Source organism: Salvelinus namaycush, unplaced genomic scaffold, assembly GCF_016432855.1.
Source record: "Salvelinus namaycush isolate Seneca unplaced genomic scaffold, SaNama_1.0 Scaffold213, whole genome shotgun sequence".
Lineage (NCBI taxonomy): Eukaryota > Metazoa > Chordata > Actinopteri > Salmoniformes > Salmonidae > Salvelinus > Salvelinus namaycush.
In genome coordinates this window covers 144,665-163,466 of record NW_024058931.1, presented here as the reverse complement: position 1 = coordinate 163,466, position 18,802 = coordinate 144,665, and the positions used below count along the sequence as shown (strand labels likewise).

Here is an 18,802-nt window from a genome sequence, read left to right as displayed (position 1 = left end):
TAACTCAAATGTCATTGGCATGTTCTTGGTAAAGATTGGGAAAAAGAAGGTGCCAAACAGCTGCCCTGGGGAATTCCTGATTCTACCTTGATTTTGTTGTACAGGCTTCCATTAAAGAACACTGTGTTCTGTTAGACAGGTAGCCCTGGGGCGGCAGGTAGCCTAGTGGTTAGAGCGGTAGGCCAGTAACCGAAACATTGCTGGATCGAATCCCCAAGCTGACAAGGTAAAACTCTGTCGTTCTGTCCCTGAACAAGGCAGTCCTAGGCCGTCATTGAAAAAATGTATTTGTTCTTAACTGACTTGCCTAGTTAAATAAAGTTTACATTTATTTAAATGTATTTATCCACAATATAGCAGGGGGTGTAAAGCCATACGTTTTTTTCAGCAGCAGACTATGATCGATACTGTCAAAAGCCGCACTGAAGTCTAACAAAACAGCCCCAACAATACTTTTGTCATCAATTTCTCTCAGCCAATCAGTCATTTGTAAGTGCTGTGCTTGTTGAACGAACTTCCCTATAAGCTGAAAGTCTCAATTTGTTTACTGTAAAATAGCATTGTATCTGGCCAAACAACATTTATTTTTTTAAATGTAAGGGTTGGTAACAGGTTGATTGGTCGGCTATTTAAGCCAGTAAAGGGAGCTTTACTATTCTTGGGTAGTGGAATGACTTTAGCTTCCCTCCAAGCCTGAGGGAACACACTTTCTAGTAGGCTTAAATTGAAGATAATGCGAATAGAAGTGGAAATATCGGCCGCTATTATCCTCAATCATTTTCCATCCACGTTGTCAGACACCAGTGACATGTCATTGTTGATTTTTTTGCCCAAAATGTCATTTAAGGTGCTCCAAAGCTTTTTAAAATCATTCTTCATGTCATTTATCTTTGTTTCATAGTGTAGTTTCTTCTTTTTATTCAGTTTAGTCACATGATTTCTCAATTTGCAATACGTTTGCCAATCAGTTATACAGCCAGACCTATTTGCCATCTCTTTTGCCTCCCTCTTCATCATACCATTTTTAAATTCCTCATCAATCCACGTGGATTTAACAGTTTTTACAGCCATCTGTGGATTAGATGAAGGAGGGGTTGAGGTCAGGACAGATTCTCATCAGGGAGACGAAGGTTTGGTATCCTGTTACCCTCTTTACTCTCTTCCTGTGGAACCATAAGATGTAAGGATTGGAGAGAAGGAGGAGTGTCTTAAGTGAGATATATATCTGGATGGAACAAATGTTGGGATGTCTGAATTGCAGCTGTACATAACCTTTGGGAATAATTAAACTTGGTTAAAGCTTCTCTAGTGTCTGTGAGTTATTTACTGTGAAAAAAAAGAACCTAACAACATCTACAACATAGGAATCACTACAAACAATTGTATGACCTCTTATATAGAACAGTAGGCCCAGCCTTTTGGAACTGTGGTTTTCCTAGATATGGCTACTATATTGTGATCACTACATCCGATGAATTTGGATACTGCTTTCAAACAAATATCTGCAGCATTAGTAAAGATATGATCAAAATATGTTGATGATTTAATTTCTGTACTGTTTGTAACTACCCTGGTAGGTTGATTGATAACCTGAACAAGGTTGCAGGCACTGGTTATAGTTCAAAGCTTTCTCTTGAGTGGGCAGCCTGATCACAGCTTCCCTCCAGTATTAGTTAATTAATTAACAGTGTCTGGAGTTTAGTTTGCCTGTTCTACAGTCTTGTAAAGATACGGGGGTTGACTGGGACAGGCAATGTAACATCCATAATGTTTTAAGAAAAAGTTTTTGTAAAATTTGCACCTTACAACGGACCATTGAAACTTTCTCTCCAAAGCTAACTTTCATCAAGGTTTTATATGGTCTATTGGTTTCTCTCTTTTCATTGGCAGAATCCTTTTTCAGTGTTATGATATTCATAACATCCATATCCACCAGTCTATCTTCCTGTCAACTAACAGACCTCTGCTGGTTGTCCTGGTAACAGATACCAGTCTATCTTCCTGTCAACTAACGGAACTCTGCTGGTTGTCCTGGTAACAGATACCAGTCCATCTTCATGTCAACTAACAGAACTCTGCTGGTTGTCCTGGTAACAGATACCAGTCTATCTTCCTGTCAACTAACAGAACTCTGCTGGTTGTCCTGGTAACAGATACCAGTCTATCATCCTGTCGACTAACAGAACTCTGCTGGTTGTCCTGGTAACAGATACCAGTGGGCAGATCTATTTATTTGTTCAAACTGAACTACAGAACTTACTTTGATGAGTCAAATCTGATCCTTTCTTCTCTCCTCCTCCTCTCACAGTTCCACTCAGCCCCGTTGTTTTCCTGCAGTCCACCAGCAGCACAGACAACCTCTTCATACCCAGCAGTAAGGTGCTACCGGGAGAGGCACGACACGGGGACTCCAGGAGGGAGGAAGGGCTAGTGTTGTCCTGATAACCACAAAGAGGGGACACAGACACATATCATTATGGATGCTTATGTCACTGTTGACATAAAGTGCATTACAGAAACCCAGCCCAGACCCCGATAGAGCAAGCTGTATGCTAGACCAAACCAAGCTGTACCATCTGGTGTTCTGATCTGGAGAGACTCTTCTCTGCCTCGTCAGCATCAGGATGTTGTTGAGGCTCCCCAGAGGATCCACGATAGTCATGTCTCTCTCCTGTGTGAACGAGGACATCAAACAGATGGTAAACTTATGACCATCTATTGCAATCTTAGAGTCTTACAAGAGGCATGAATATGTCTAAAATGGCCACTTTCATCACGATTTCCTAAAATGTTGTTTGTGATGCAAATGTAAAAGGGTCGTTCCACAAAATGGGTGACTTTTGCGTCCCTTTGATATTTTAAGTAGAAAATATGCACCAATATTGAATTTTAAAAGCCTGTTATATTAGATGAGGGGAACTTTAATATAGACCACATGGAGAATTCACCACATGGAGAATTCAATACATCTAATTGAAAAGTCCCAACAAAAAATGTACCAATGGCAGATCGAACCTTTAACAATTTATACAGTACTGAACAACATATTCAAGTATAGAACTTCAGTAGAACGCCCCCACAGTTCAACAACTGCATAGTTTGTGCCCCTGTTTTCAAGACAGTACTCACTGGTGTTAATCGGATCTTCTGTCTCCTCCTCTTTCACTCCCAAAACGTCTTCCTCCTTCACCTTTATTGAGATAGCATCCTCTTCCTCTCTAAAAGGTTCTTTCTCTTCTTTCACTATAACAGCCTCCTCTTCCTCCTTTTTCATTCTGAAAGATTCTTTCTCCATACAGCAGACCCCCTCTTCATTAGCAAGGGAGGAGTAGTTTGGTGAGCTCATGGTCAGGGATGTTAGCTAGCTGGCTAGCATTAGCGACTAGCCTAGTGCTAGGCTCAGTATCAATCTTTAACAAGTTTGCAAATTGAACAAGCAAATTAGGTTAAAGTTAAGCAGTTGATACGTCAACCGAAATTTGTTTAAAACACTGGGATTAGCTAATGTACACAAACATGGTCTAAAACGTAAACCTTTCAGTTTTATGTTGGCTAGCAAGCTACCGAGGTGGTTGAAAGAGTATCCGCGTTGTTGTTCCTGAAGAAGCGTCCGGTCCAGAAAAATGACACGTCACGCAAGAAGCAACACCTGAAAGACGCACTTCGCCATCTGCTGACTGGAGTGGGTAACGCAGTTTGGTAACAATAGTTACTACACTTTTTGTATTGGAAAAAACGTCATAATAATTTAACAATAAGCTGATATATTTTCTCTTCCAAATAATACGTTCCTGTACACAGACGTAGAAGCTCAATATGAATATGTAGATGATTAATAAATACTTATATGAATAGGTAGTGTGTTAATACACATTTTCTCTGTTTATTTTTCACATTCGTTTTTATCTAGATGTGACCATACTATTCCCTTAAAGCCACGCTCTATAAGATACAAATCATCCTGTAAACAACAGAGCAAATGCATCACATGCAAATAGCACTTGATTATCTGTAGAGCTTTACACTGAGTCTACAAAACATTAAGAACACCTGCTCCTTCCATGACTTAGACTGACCAGGTGAATCCAGGCTAAAGCTATGATCCCTTACTGATGTCACTAGTTAAATCCACTTCAATCCGTGTAGATGAAGGGGGGAAACAGGTTAAATAAGGATTTTTAAGCCTTGAGACATGATACATGGATTGTGCATGTGTGCCATTTAGAGAGTGAATGTGGAAGACAAAATATTTAAGTGTCTTTGAACGGGGTATTGTAGTAGGTGCCAAGCGCATCGGTTTGTGTCAAGAACTGCAACGCTGCTGGGTTTTTCAGCTCAACAGTTTCCCATGTTTACCAAGAATGGTCCACCACCCAAACAGTGGTGGTCAGTGCCGTTTAAGATGAGGCAGGACGATTGGTTTTTTCATGAGCATGGCCTTAATTCTATTACAGCATATTGGATGACTGTCATTCATATTTCACTCACCCTGTTCAATGTAACAGCAATAGGTTTAGGCTACTACATGATACTAACATTTCCCCTATACCCATCATGAGGTAGCAACCTAGCCTATGAATGAAAGTTTAGAATGTAGGTTCACACAGGTCGAGAGCAAATTTTGCGGTGACAGACAGTGACACATGGACAGACAGTGACACATTCAATATCGCCTTGCACACTCTCGCCTGCATCTAGCTGAAATAGAGATATTACTGGACAAATTCAGGTATGTTTATCCTGGTCTTGTTCCGTTTAAGAAACATTTGTCAACAGAATCGGCGGAATGAATACACCCCTGATCATGCATAAACACAGTTCACTTTCATAACAGCCACATTGTATTCCTTCTCTCCTCCTCTCACCTTTTCCCTTTGCTTCTGGACTTCAATGCACAACACATCAGCTGTATGTGACCAGGCGAAAAAACCTTTCCAAGTCAAACCATACCATAACTGCTACACACAGCCTACATCCTTGTCACCATATTAGCTAAAGTAATGTCATAGTCAACATAGCTAATAGAACTAACGCGTTAGTAAACCTGCTACAATCATGCAGTAACATTACAGTGTACAGTCAGTAAGCAGTTTAGCACTTACATTGGCGGGTCCCAGTGGCAATAAATTAGTAAAACCAAAAGCTTACCTTGACTTGGAAGAGTTCCAGTGTTGTGTTGGATAGTCATAGCCAGCTAGCTAACATAGCATCCCTTTGTTTGACCCAAGTGTTTGAGTAGGCTAAACTGTAGTAGACCTTACCGTGAAATGCTGAATACAACCTTACTGTGAATTGCTTACTTACAAGCCCTTAACCAACAATGCAGATTTAAGAAAAATAAGAGTTAAGAAAATATTTAGTAATAAAACGAAAGAAAAAAAGTAACACAATAAAGAATACAGGAGGTACCTGTACAGAGTCAATGTGGAGGCTATATACATGGGGTACCAGTACAGAGTTAATGTGGAGGCTATATACAGGGGGTAGCGGTACAGAGTCAATGTGGAGGCTATATACAGGGGGTAGCGGTACAGAGTCAATGTGGAGGCTATATACAGGGGGTAGCGGTACAGAGTCAATGTGGAGGCTATATACAGGGGGTAGCGGTACAGAGTCAATGTGGAGGCTATATACAGGGGGTAGCGGTACAGAGTTAATGTGGAGGCTATATACATGGGGTACCGGTACAGAGTCAATGTGGAGACTATATACAGGGGGTACTGGTACAGAGTCAATGTGGAGGCTATATACAGGGGGTACCAGTACAGAGTCAATGTGGAGACTATATACAGGGGGTACCAGTACAGAGTCAATGTGGAGGCTATATACAGGGGGTACCGGTACAGAGTCAATGTGGAGGCTATATACAGGGGGTACCAGTACAGAGTTAATGTGGAGGCTATATACAGGGGGTACCAGTACAGAGTCAATGTGGAGGCTATATACAGGGGATAACGGTACAGAGACAATGTGGAGGCTATATACAGGGGGTACAGGTACAGAGTCAATGTGGAGGCTAAATACAGAGGGTACCAGTACAGAGTCAACGTGGAGGCTATATACAGGGGGTACCGGTACAGAGTCAATGTAGAGGCTATATACAGGGGGTACCAGTACAGAGTCAATGTGGAGGCTATATACAGGGGGTACTGGTACAGAGTCAATGTGGAGGCTATATACAGGAGGTACCGGTACAGAGTCAGTGTGGAGGCTATATACAGGGGGTACCGGTACAGAGTCAATGTGGAGGCTATATACAGGGGTTACCAGTACAGAGTCAATGTGGAGGCTATATACAGGGGATAACGGTACAGAGTCAATGTGGAGGCTATATACAGGGGGTACCAGTACAGAGTTAATGTGGAGGCTATATACAGGGGGTACCAGTACAGAGTTAATGTGGAGGCTATATACAGGGGGTACCAGTACAGAGTTAATGTGGAGGCTATATACAGGGGTACCAGTACAGAGTCAATGTGGAGGTTATATACAGGGGGTACCAGTACAGAGTTAATGTGGAGACCATATACAGGGGGTACCAGTACAGAGTTAATGTGGAGCCTACATACAGGGGGTACCAGTACAGAGTCAATGTGGAGGCTATATACATGGGTGTACCAGTACAGAGTCAATGTGGAGGCTATATACAGGGGGTACCAGTACAGAGTTAATGTGGAGGCTATATACAGGGGGTACCAGTACAGAGTTAATGTGGAGCCTACATACAGGGGGTACCAGTACAGAGTTAATGTGGAGGCTATATACAGGGGTACCAGTACAGAGTTAATGTGGAGGCTATATACAGGGGGTACCAGTACAGAGTTAATGTGGAGGCTGTATACAGGGGGTACCAGTACAGAGTCAATGTGGAGGCTTTATACAGGGGGTACCAGTACAGAGTCAATGTGGAAGCTATATACAGGGGGTACCAGTACAGAGTTAATGTGGAGGCTATATACAGGGGGTACCAGTACAGAGTCAATGTGGAGGCTATATACAGGGGGTACTAGTACAGAGTCAATGTGGAGGCTATATACAGGGGTACCAGTACAGAGTCAATGTGGAGGCTATATACAGGGGATACCAATACAGAGTCAATGTGGAGGCTATATACAGGAGGTACCAGTACAGAGTTAATGTGGAGGCTATATACAGGAGGTACTAGTACAGAGTCAATGTGGAGGCTATATACAGGGGTACCAGTACAGAGTCAATGTGGAGGCTATATACAGGGGATACCAATACAGAGTCAATGTGGAGGCTATATACAGGAGGTACCAGTACAGAGTTAATGTGGAGGCTATATACAGGGGGTACCAGTACAGAGTCAATGTGGAGGCTATATACAGGGGATACCAATACAGAGTCAATGTGGAGGCTATATACAGGAGGTACCAGTACAGAGTCAATGTGGAGGCTTTATACAGGGGGTACCGGTACAGAGTCAATGTGGAGGCTATATACAGGGGGTACTGGTACAGAGTCAATGTGGAGGCTATATACAGGGGGTACCAGTACAGAGTTAATGTGGAGGCTATATACAGGGGTACCAGTACAGAGTTAATGTGGAGGCTATATACAGGGGGTACCAGTACAGAGTTAATGTGGAGGCTATATACAGGGGTACCAGTAATATACTGAGGTACAGCTTAGGAGCAGGTGTTGAAATAAAAAACATACAGCTTTATACAGTTTGATTTAATGAGGCTTAATGACCAAAAGCACAATTCTATTTTTGTAGAAAACATGAGACAAGTGTACGAGCATTATGCCTGTTCTCTAATGAACTTTAAGTAGCCTACATTTGATGTGATATACTCCTTTCGAGACAGGATTGTGTCACGGCACAGATCTGGGGAAGTGGACCAAAACATTTCTGCAGCATTGAAGGTCCCAAAGAACACAGTGGCCGCCATCATTCTTAAATGGAAAGTTTGGAACCACCAAGACTCTTCCTATTGCTGGCCGCCCGGCCAAACTGAACAATTGGGGGAGAAGGGCCTTGGCCAGGGAGGTTACCAAGAACGCGATGGTCCCTCTGACAGGGCTCAAGAGTTCCTCTGTGGAGATTGGAGAACATTCCAGAAGGACAACCATCTCTGCACCACTCCACCAATTTGGCCTTTTTGGTAGAGTGGCCAGACGGAAGCCACTTCTCAGTAGCAGGGACTGGGAGACTAGTCAGGATCGAGGGAAAGATGAACGGAGCAAAGGACAGAGAGATAATTGATGAAAACCTGCTCAAGATTACTCAGGACCTCAGACTGGGGCAAAGGTTCACCTTCCAACAGGAAAACAACACAAGGCACACAGTAGAAAAACATAGAGGTGGCTTTGGGAAAAGTCTCTTAATGTCCTTGAATGGCCCAGCCAGAACCCGGATTTGAACCCGATCGAACAACTCTGAAGAAATCCTGAAAATAGCTGCGCAGCGACGCTCTCCATCCAACCTGACAGATCTTGAGAGGATCTGCAGAGAAGAATGGGAGAAACTCCACAAATACAGGTGTGCCAAGATTGTAGTGTCATACCCAAGGCGGCTTGAGGCTGTAATCGCTGCCAAAGGTGCTTCAACAAAGCACTGAGTAAAGGTTCTGAATACTTATTTAAATGTGATATTTCAGTTTTAATTTTAAATTGCATTTGCAAACATTTCTAAAATCCTGTATTTGCTTCGTCATTACAGAGTCACAATTGTTGTGCAGATTCATGAGGAACACCTCCCAATTTAATCAATTTTAGAATATTCCAGTAAATTCAGGAAGTAAACTGAAAATGCCAATTCTCTTCTATGTTTTTCAATGAGGAAAATGTGGAATTTGGTTTACTTCCTGATTTGACTGGAATTGAAATGGAATTGACTCCGACCCTGGTTTTACTACAAAGCTGTCAACGTCATCATTTAGTCAATCGGTGTTATAATGTATAACGCTCACAGATGTTCTTGTTCTCAATCAGAGTACATTTTCTAATTGAATAAAACAGAATTAAACAAATAAAATGTATTATGCACCTGAGTATCTTCAACATGGACAGTCTGGTTGATTCTCTGCTCAACAACACTGACTGTGAATCAATCTGGTTGATTCTCTGCTCAACAACACTGACGGTGTCAAACTTTGATGTGTGTCCAGGCTGTCACTTCTGTCATCAGCTACTAACACAAAGTGTAGAGTGTAGACTTTGTATAGTCACTGTACAGCCTTAACTGTGGAGTGACCTCATAAAATGGGATATCAGCCAACTCAGTGACAACCACAGAACACAACTATGTATAGTTTACACAAATATTAGTGTCTTAGCTCTTATTGCAGAACTTTGACTGTGGTACATCACCTCCATAACCAACCTATTGTGTGTATTGAACATTCATATTGGACTGTAGCAGCACAGCTAACTGGCTACTAATCAACCTATTGTGTGTATTGAACATTCATATTGGACTGTAGCAGCTAGCTAACTGGCTACTGATCAACCTATTGTGTGTATTGAACATTCATATTGGACTGTAGCAGCTAGCTAACTGGCTACTGATCAACCTATTGTGTGTATTGAACATTCATATTGGACAGCCTTACCTATATAGTAGCACCACCACCCATCAGCCTATTCTCTTCTTGACGTCAAAGCTGCAGTGTATTGTTGGTATAGGAGTATTAAATTAATGAATAATCCTATTTATTTAAAGCCCCGCTAAGATGTCACCATACTATTCCTTTAAAGCCCCTCTGTCAGATATAAATCATCAGAATGGATATGCCTGTACACTTTTATAAATCCCGACAGACGATTTGTTACTTCATTTGACAATTTGTTTGTATATTTGTGTCAGTAAAAATGTCTAAGCGAGAAATGGAGGTGGAAACTCCTTAATGCTCAAATATTGATTTAATAACCATCACATCTTAGTTAAGTTGGAGTCACGTGATGATATGTTGTGTGGTCCTCCCACTACGACTTGGGAAACCATGCAGTTTATTAGGCTACAGATGAAATAAGTTATGAACTTCACAGGGTGGTGAAAGTGCATGTGATGAGCTTGATGCTCCTTTCCAATACATTTTGATGGTCTTATTCTGGTGACATGATGATTGATGATTGGTTGACATTTGACAAATAAAATAATGATCTCATCATTCAGGTAACAACGTTTATTCAACCAATGGGAGGCTTGTAAATGCCCCCAGGAAAGTCGAAAGAGGAACTCTTCATGGAGACTAATAAACAGCAATCCGTGGGTGAGTTGTGGTGGATATTATAAAATAAGGATCTGCTGGAGTCCAAGTCAAACCAAGAATCTTTATTTCTGAGCTCAGAGAGAATAACAGTTACACAGCGCAGTGTAGACAGTCTGAATTCCTGAAGCATTGGGTGATGAGCACATATCTTTATAGTTTCCTGTTCCTGGGAGGGACTTTAATCATACAAGGACGCAGGTTCAGCTGGTTTGCAACACATAATGATGGTCCCAAGAACAGGAGATTATAATAGGACAGTTTCACAAGGTTAGTCACATAATCAGTTATGTGAACACACATACAATTAACATTTTCCGTTACAGTCTGAATATTTGAATTTCATTAAATCATCAGTGGGCCAACAATGCAAATGTAAACAATGGAACAAATGCATCACATCCAAATATCACTGTATTATCTGTAGTGCTGTAGGAATGACACACCCAGATAAACACACACAAAGAGTTTTAAAAAGGACCATTTAAACACATGGAATCTGATCTACTTTATATTCAAACTGACATACTCCATATTAAATTCATGTTTTCTAATAAAAACAAACAAATATATGTTTGAGTATACCTTGTACCATTTAATTTCATACGGTAAAAACAAGTAAACACATTATCAGTCAACAATATAAGACAATGGGAGCACTGTGTATGTTCTCTGAAGAATTTTAAGTCAATGAGATGTGAAATATCAATATACAAGTAATTCTTCTCTTCTGTGTGGATTCTCTCATGACGTTCAAGTGACTGTGATGAGTAATGTTTTCCCAGTCTGAGCAATTTCTAAGCCTTCTCCTCTGTGTGTAGTCTCATTTGTTCTTCCAGGCTTCCTAAATGGGCAAAAACTTTGCACCCTGGGAGGAGTGGTAAGGCTTCTGCCCTGTGTGTATTCTCTCATGAGCTTTAAGGGTTCCTAACACCTTAAAACTATTTCCACACTGGGAGCAGTGGTAAGGCTTCTCCCCTGTGTGTATTCTCTCGTGCCGTTTCAGATATTCTGGCTGTTTAAAACACTTTCCACACTGGGAGCAGGGGTAAGGCTCCTCCCCTGTGTGTATTCTCTCGTGTTGGGTCAGGCCTCCTTTCTGGCTGAAACACTTTCCACACAGGGAGCAGTGGTAAGGCTTCTCCCCTGTGTGTATTCTCTCGTGTTGGGTCAGGCTTCCTTTCTGGTTGAAACACTTTCCACACTGGGAGCAGTGGTAAGGCTTCTCCCCTGTGTGTATTCTCTCGTGCCGTTTCAGACATTCTGGCTGTTTGAAACACTCTCCACACTGGGAGCAGTGGTAAGGCTTCCCCCCTGTGTGTATTCTCTCGTGTTGGGTCAGGCCTCGTTTCTGGCTGAAACACTTTCCACACTGGGAGCAGTGGTAAGGCTTCTCCCCTGTGTGTATTCTCTCGTGCCGTTTCAGCTCCCCTGACCGTTTGAAACACTCTCCACACTGGGAGCAGTGGTAAGGCTTCTCCCCTGTGTGTATTCTCTCGTGTTGGGTCAGGCCTCCTTTCTGGCTGAAACACTTTCCACACTGGGAGCAGTGGTAAGGCTTCTCCCCTGTGTGCATTCTCTCATGTTGTTTCAGTTGACAAGGCCGTTTGAAACTCTTTCCACACTGGGAGCAGTGGTAAGGCTTCTCCCCTGTGTGTATTCTCTCATGTTGTTTCAGGTCCCCTGACCGATTGAAACTCTTTCCACACTGGGAGCAGTGGTAAGGCTTCTCCCCTGTGTGTATTCTCTCATGTCGTTTCAGCTCCCCTGAACTTCTGAAACACTTTCCACACTGGGAGCAGTGGTAAGGCTTCTCCCCTGTGTGTATTCTCTCATGAGCTTTAAGGGTTCCTAAAAGCTTAAAACTCTTTCCACACTGGGAGCAGTGGTAAGGCTTCTCCCCTGTGTGTATTTTCTCGTGGGCTTTAAGGGTTCCTAAAAGCTTAAAACTCTTTCCACACTGGGAGCAGTGGTAAGGCTTCTCCCCTGTATGTATTATCTCATGTCGTTTCAGCTCCCCTAAACTGCTGAAACACTTTCCACACTGGGAGCAGTGGTAAGGCTTCTCCCCTGTGTGCATTCTCTCGTGTTGTTTCAGATGACAAGGCCGTTTGAAACTCTTTCCACACTGGGAGCAGTGGTAAGGCTTCTCCCCTGTGTGTATTATCTCATGTCGTTTCAGCTCCCCTAAACTGCTGGAACACTTTCCACACTGGGAGCAGTGGTAAGGCTTCTCCCCTGTGTGTATTCTCTCGTGTTGTTTCAGACGACAAGGCCGTTTGAAACTCTTTCCACACTGGGAGCAGTGGTAAGGCTTCTCCCCTGTGTGTATTCTCTCATGAGCTTTAAGGGTTCCTAAAAGCTTAAAACTCTTTCCACACTGGGAGCAGTGGTAAGGCTTCTCCCCTGTGTGTATTTTCTCGTGGGCTTTAAGGGTTCCTAAAAGCTTAAAACTCTTTCCACACTGGGAGCAGTGGTAAGGCTTCTCCCTTGTGTGTATTTTCTCGTGTTGTTTCAGGTTCCATAACCGGTTACAACCCTTTCTACAGTGGGAGCACTGGTGTCGTCTTGCTGGTTCGGACGTCCCTGGCTCTGGTTCCTCTGAGTCTGGTCTTTCTCCTGCCAAAGACACTGTGTTATTTTTAAATAGAGACCCGAATGAAACCTCCACATGATAAAACAACCTTGCTACGAGGGTAAATCCTAAATCAGATCTCTCAATAACCTGAGGCCAGTTTTAACAATTATAGTGTGATTTTAAAACAAATGTAGAGCTTCCTGGCAATTACTGCTATGTTTACATTACTTATTTTATTCATCCTGTTTTACAAGTCAGAACACAAAAAAATAGACAGTTCTAGGACACTGAAGACACAGACGTCGCTAGATTCCAAAGAAGCAGGTGGTTCTAAATATATAACTTTCATAGCTGTATGATACAGAATGTGACCTACACACTTCCTTAAACATAAAAAAACTAAAGAAGTAATTTTGTGTGGAAGTCCAAAACTTGTTTTTACGTCGAAAATACAAAGCACAAGATACAAAGCACTTGAACTTTGTGAAGCGTTTATTTGGGGTGCAATTTCTAAGGCTGGTAACTCTAATGAACTTATGCATCAGAAGTAACTCTGGGCTTTCCATTCCTGTGATGGTCCTTAAAGTAATGATGGACTGTTGTTTCTCTTTGCGTATTTGAGCTGTTCTTGACATAATATGGACTTTGTCTTTTACCCAATAGGGCTATCTTCTGTATACCACCCCTACCTTGTCACAACACAACTGATTGGCTCAAACACATTAAAACCTGTTACAAGACCATGGTGCTTGCCTACGGAGCTGTGAGGGGAACGGCACCTCTGTACCTTCAGGCTCTGATCAGGCCCTACACCCAAACAAGGGCACTGCGTTCATCCACCTCTGGCCTGCTCGCCTCCCTACCTCTGAGGAAGTACAGTTCCCGCTCAGCCCAGTCAAAACTGTTCGCTGCTCTGGCACCCCAATGGTGGAACAAACTCCCCCACGACGCCAGTTCAGCGGAGTCAATCACCACCTTCCGGAGACACCTGAAACCTCACCTCTTTAAGGAATACCTAGGTTAGGATAAAGTAATCCTTCTAACCCCCCCCCCCCCCCCCCCCCCTTAACCTCTAATTCCTCCCAAACCCGGATCCGGGAGCACCCCCCACAGTAAAAAAGCTGACTAGCATAGCCTAGCATAGCGTCACAAGTAAATACTAGCATCTAAATATCATTAAATCACAAGTCCAAGACACCAGATGAAAGACACACATCTTGTGATTCCAGCCATCATTTCTGATTTTTAAAATGTTTTACAGGGAAGACACAATATGTAAATCTATTAGCTAACCACGTTAGCAAAAGACACCATTTTTTTACTCCACCAGTTTTTTACTCCATCAGTAGCTATCACAAATTCGACCAAAAAAGATATAAATAGCCACTAACCAAGACAAAACTTCATCAGATGACAGTCTGATAACATATTTATTGTATAGCATATGTTTTGTTAGAAAAATGTGCATATTTCAGGTATAAATCATAGTTTACCATTGCAGCCACTATCACAAAACTCACCAAAGCGACTAGAATAACTACAGAGAGCAACGTGTATTACCTAATTACTCATCATAAAACATTTCTTAAAAATACACAGCGTACAGCAATTGAAAGACACAGATCTTGTGAATCCAGACAATATTTCAGATTTTCTAAGTGTTTTACAGCGAAAACACAATATAACGTTATATTAGCTTACCACAATAGCAAACATCACAACAGCATTGATTCAAGCAAAAACATAGCGATTAGTATAAGTCACCAAAAGATATACATTTTTTCACTAACCTTCTCAGAATTCTTCAGATGACAGTCCTATAACATCATATTACACAATGCATATAGAGTTTGTTCGAAAATGTGCATATTTAGCGGCACAAATCGTGGTTATACAATGAGAATTATTGGCCAAAACTTAGAGGAATCTGTCCGGCGCCATCTTGGTGAAGCACCTATTCTAATCGAAAACTATTCATAAACTTGACTAAAAAATACAAGTTGGACAGCTAATGAAAGATAAATTAGTTCTTAATGCAATCGCTGTGTTAGATTTTTAAAATTAACGTTACTAGACATACAGTGTGCGTTACAGCCAGACCAGTGCCTGCAAAAATGGCGACCATACACTTTTACATTTTTCCACATAAATACGGAATAACATCACAAATATCTCTTACTTTTGGACGAGCTTCCATCAGAATCTTGGGCAAGATGTCCTTTGTCCAAAAGAATCGTTGCACGGTCCTAAAACGTCCTCTTCACCTTTGGAATTAGCAGCTAACAATAGCTATGTCGCACAGACATGCCCAAACGTCAAAGCGCAATACTAAGGAAATACCAAAAATAGCAATATACTCGCATAAACTGATATAACTCGGTTTAAAATAACTTCGTTATGATGTTTCTAACACTTATATCGAATTAAATCACAGACGGATATACATAAGGCCTAAAACGAGAGCGTTTGAGCATGCCATTCTGATGTCCTCCTCTGCGTCTTGAAGAAAGTCGAAAAGAGCGGACACTGCATGCCATGGGGTTTTATAAGCTCTGAGATCTACGTAGAAGCTCCATTCCACTTCTCATTGGTTACTGACATCCAGGGGAAGGCGGGTGCAGTTCATGACGACCCATAGGATGCATACAGAGTTTTAAACTGATCCTAGAACAGAGTCAACATTTTCAGATTTTGCAGTACCTATCAGGAATTTCGCTGCCAAACTAGTCCTGTTTCACTCAGAGAAATAATTCAAACGGTTTTAGAAACTAGAGAGTGTTTTCTATCCAATAGTAATAATAATATGCATATTGTACGAGCAAGAATTGAGTACGAGGCAGTTTAATTTGGGAACGCTAAATGTCGAAGTTGAAACAGCACCCCCTGTAGTGTCAAGAGGTTTTAAAAGAGTTAGATGCATTATTGTAAAGTGGTTGGTCCACTGGATATCATAAGGTGAATGCACCAATTTGTAAGTCGCTCTGGATAAGAGCGTCTGCTAAATGACTTAAATGTAAATGTTATGGCTAGGGGTTCAGCTAGCGGAACGTTTCGACAACATCCGGTGAAATTGCAGAGCACAAAATATTTTTTATTCACAAGTGCAATACACCAAATTAAAGCTTAACTTCTTGTTAATCTAGCCACCGTGTCAGATTTCAAAAAGGCTTTACGGCAAAAGCAAACCATGCGATTATCTGAGGACAGCACCCCATCAAACAAACACATGACAATCATATTTCAACCCGCCAGGTGCGATACAAAACTCAGAAATAACTATATAATTTGTGCCTTAAGTTTGAAGAGCTTCTTCTGTTGGCACTCCAATATGTCCCATAAACATCACAAATGGTCCTTTTGTTCAATTAATTCCGTCGTTATATCTCCAAAATGTCCATTTATTTGGCGTGTTTGATAAAAAAAAACACCGGTTCCAACTCACCCAGCATGACTACAAATATCTAATAAGTTAAGTTACCTGTAAACGCTGTCCAAACATTTCAAACAACTTTCCTAATCGAACTTTAGGTATTTTAAAATGTAAATAATCGAGAAAATTTAAGTCGGGATAAACTGTGTTCAATACAGGATAAAAACAACGTGAAGCGTGTGACCTGGAGCGCGGATCAAAACATTAGAGAGCACTAGGCTGGACCCTCGTTCTGAATAGCCGTACTTCTTCATTTCTCTAAAGAAAAACATCAACCAATTTCTAAAGACTGTTGACATCTAGTGGAAGCAATAGGAACTGCAACCAAGTGCCACAGAAAAGTGCCACACAAAGCCATTTGAAAACAGAGTCACCTCAACAACAAAAAATTCCTCCTGGATGGTTTGTCCTCGGGGTTTCACCTGCCATTTCAGTTCTGTTATACTCACAGACATTATTTTAACAGTTTTAGAAACTTTTGAGTGTTTTCTATCCAAATCTACCAATTATATGCATATCCTAGCTTCTGGGCCTGAGTAGCAGGCAGTTTACTTTGGACACGCTTTTCATCCGGACGTGGAAATACTGCCCCCTATCCTAAACAGGTTTTAAGGAAAGAAATTCCACAACTTAACTTCTAAAAAGGCACACATGTTAATTGAAATGCATTTCAGGTGACTACCTCATGATGCTACAGTCCTCCTTTAAGACTCCATGCTACAGCCCTCCTTTAATACTCCATGTGTCATCATTAGATGCTACAGTCCTCCTTTAAGACTCCATAATGTTTCATCATTAGATGCTACAGTCCTCCTTTAAGACTCCATCATGTTTAGAATGTGTCTGGAAGCGCTACTCTATCTATTCTACTCTCATCCTTTCGGTTTTAATCATATTTATGATAATAATGTTATAATAGGTAATAACTAACTTTAATAACTAGGGTTAATACCTGCCTGGCGCCCCAACAAAATCTTTATCTTTACCCCCCTCTAACAATACCGCTACAGAATTAGCATATTAGAACATGTAACTTAAGGTCATCTGAAATATTTAGGACTAACTAATTCTTTGCCACCCATTCTGAAACTAACTGCAGCTCTATGTTAAGTGTTGCAGTCATTTCAGTTGCTGTGGTAGCTGACGTGTACAGTGTTGAGTCATCCGCATACATAGACACACTGGCTTAACTCAAATGTCATTGGCATGTTCTTGGTAAAGATTGGGAAAAAGAAGGTGCCAAACAGCTGCCCTGGGGAATTCCTGATTCTACCTTGATTTTGTTGTACAGGCTTCCATTAAAGAACACTGTGTTCTGTTAGACAGGTAGCCCTGGGGCGGCAGGTAGCCTAGTGGTTAGAGCGGTAGGCCAGTAACCGAAACATTGCTGGATCGAATCCCCAAGCTGACAAGGTAAAACTCTGTCGTTCTGTCCCTGAACAAGGCAGTCCTAGGCCGTCATTGAAAAAATGTATTTGTTCTTAACTGACTTGCCTAGTTAAATAAAGTTTACATTTATTTAAATGTATTTATCCACAATATAGCAGGGGGTGTAAAGCCATACGTTTTTTTCAGCAGCAGACTATGATCGATACTGTCAAAAGCCGCACTGAGGTCTAACAAAACAGCCCCAACAATACTTTTGTCATCAATTTCTCTCAGCCAATCAGTCATTTGTAAGTGCTGTGCTTGTTGAACGAACTTCCCTATAAGCTGAAAGTCTCAATTTGTTTACTGTAAAATAGCATTGTATCTGGCCAAACAACATTTATTTTTTTAAATGTAAGGGTTGGTAACAGGTTGATTGGTCGGCTATTTAAGCCAGTAAAGGGAGCTTTACTATTCTTGGGTAGTGGAATGACTTTAGCTTCCCTCCAAGCCTGAGGGAACACACTTTCTAGTAGGCTTAAATTGAAGATAATGCGAATAGAAGTGGAAATATCGGCCGCTATTATCCTCAATCATTTTCCATCCACGTTCTCAGACACCAGTGACATGTCATTGTTGATTTTTTTGCCCAAAATTTCATTTAAGGTGCTCCAAAGCTTTTTAAAATCATTCTTCATGTCATTTATCTTTGTTTCATAGTGTAGTTTCTTCTTTTTATTCAGTTTAGTCACATGATTTCTCAATTTGCAATACGTTTGCCAATCAGTTATACAGCCAGACCTATTTGCCATCTCTTTTGCCTCCCTCTTCATCATACCGACAACTCCATTGTGTCCTCCTCCCAGAGCGCTAAGAACCTTGGCGTGATCCGGGACAACACCCTGTCGTTCTCAACTAACATCAAGGCGGTGGCCCGTTCCTGTAGGTTCATGCTCTACAACATTCGCAGAGTACGACCCTGCCTCACACAGGAAGCGGCGCAGGTCCTAATCCAGGCACTTGTCATCTCCCGTCTGGATTACTGCAACTCGCTTTTGGCTGGGCTCCCTGCCTGTGCCATTAAACCCCTACAACTCATCCAGAACGCCGCAGCCCGTCTGGTGTTCAACCTTCCCAAGTTCTCTCACGTCACCCCGCTCCTCCGCTCTCTCCACTGGCTTCCAGTTGAAG

At 41.7% G+C, this 18,802-nt stretch overlaps 1 protein-coding gene across 1 annotated transcript; it reads right to left on the bottom strand.

Moving 5' to 3' along the window:
• Nucleotides 1-10,711: 10,711 nt before the first annotated feature.
• On the bottom strand, nt 10,712-12,783 carry LOC120038319 (zinc finger protein 420-like; the record flags this gene model as incomplete). The annotated part of the gene is made up of 1 exon (XM_038984112.1): nt 10,712-12,783. A coding segment is annotated over one exon (1,704 nt), but the record flags the coding sequence as incomplete, so codon positions are not given.
• Between the last annotated feature and the right edge of the window lie 6,019 nt (nt 12,784-18,802).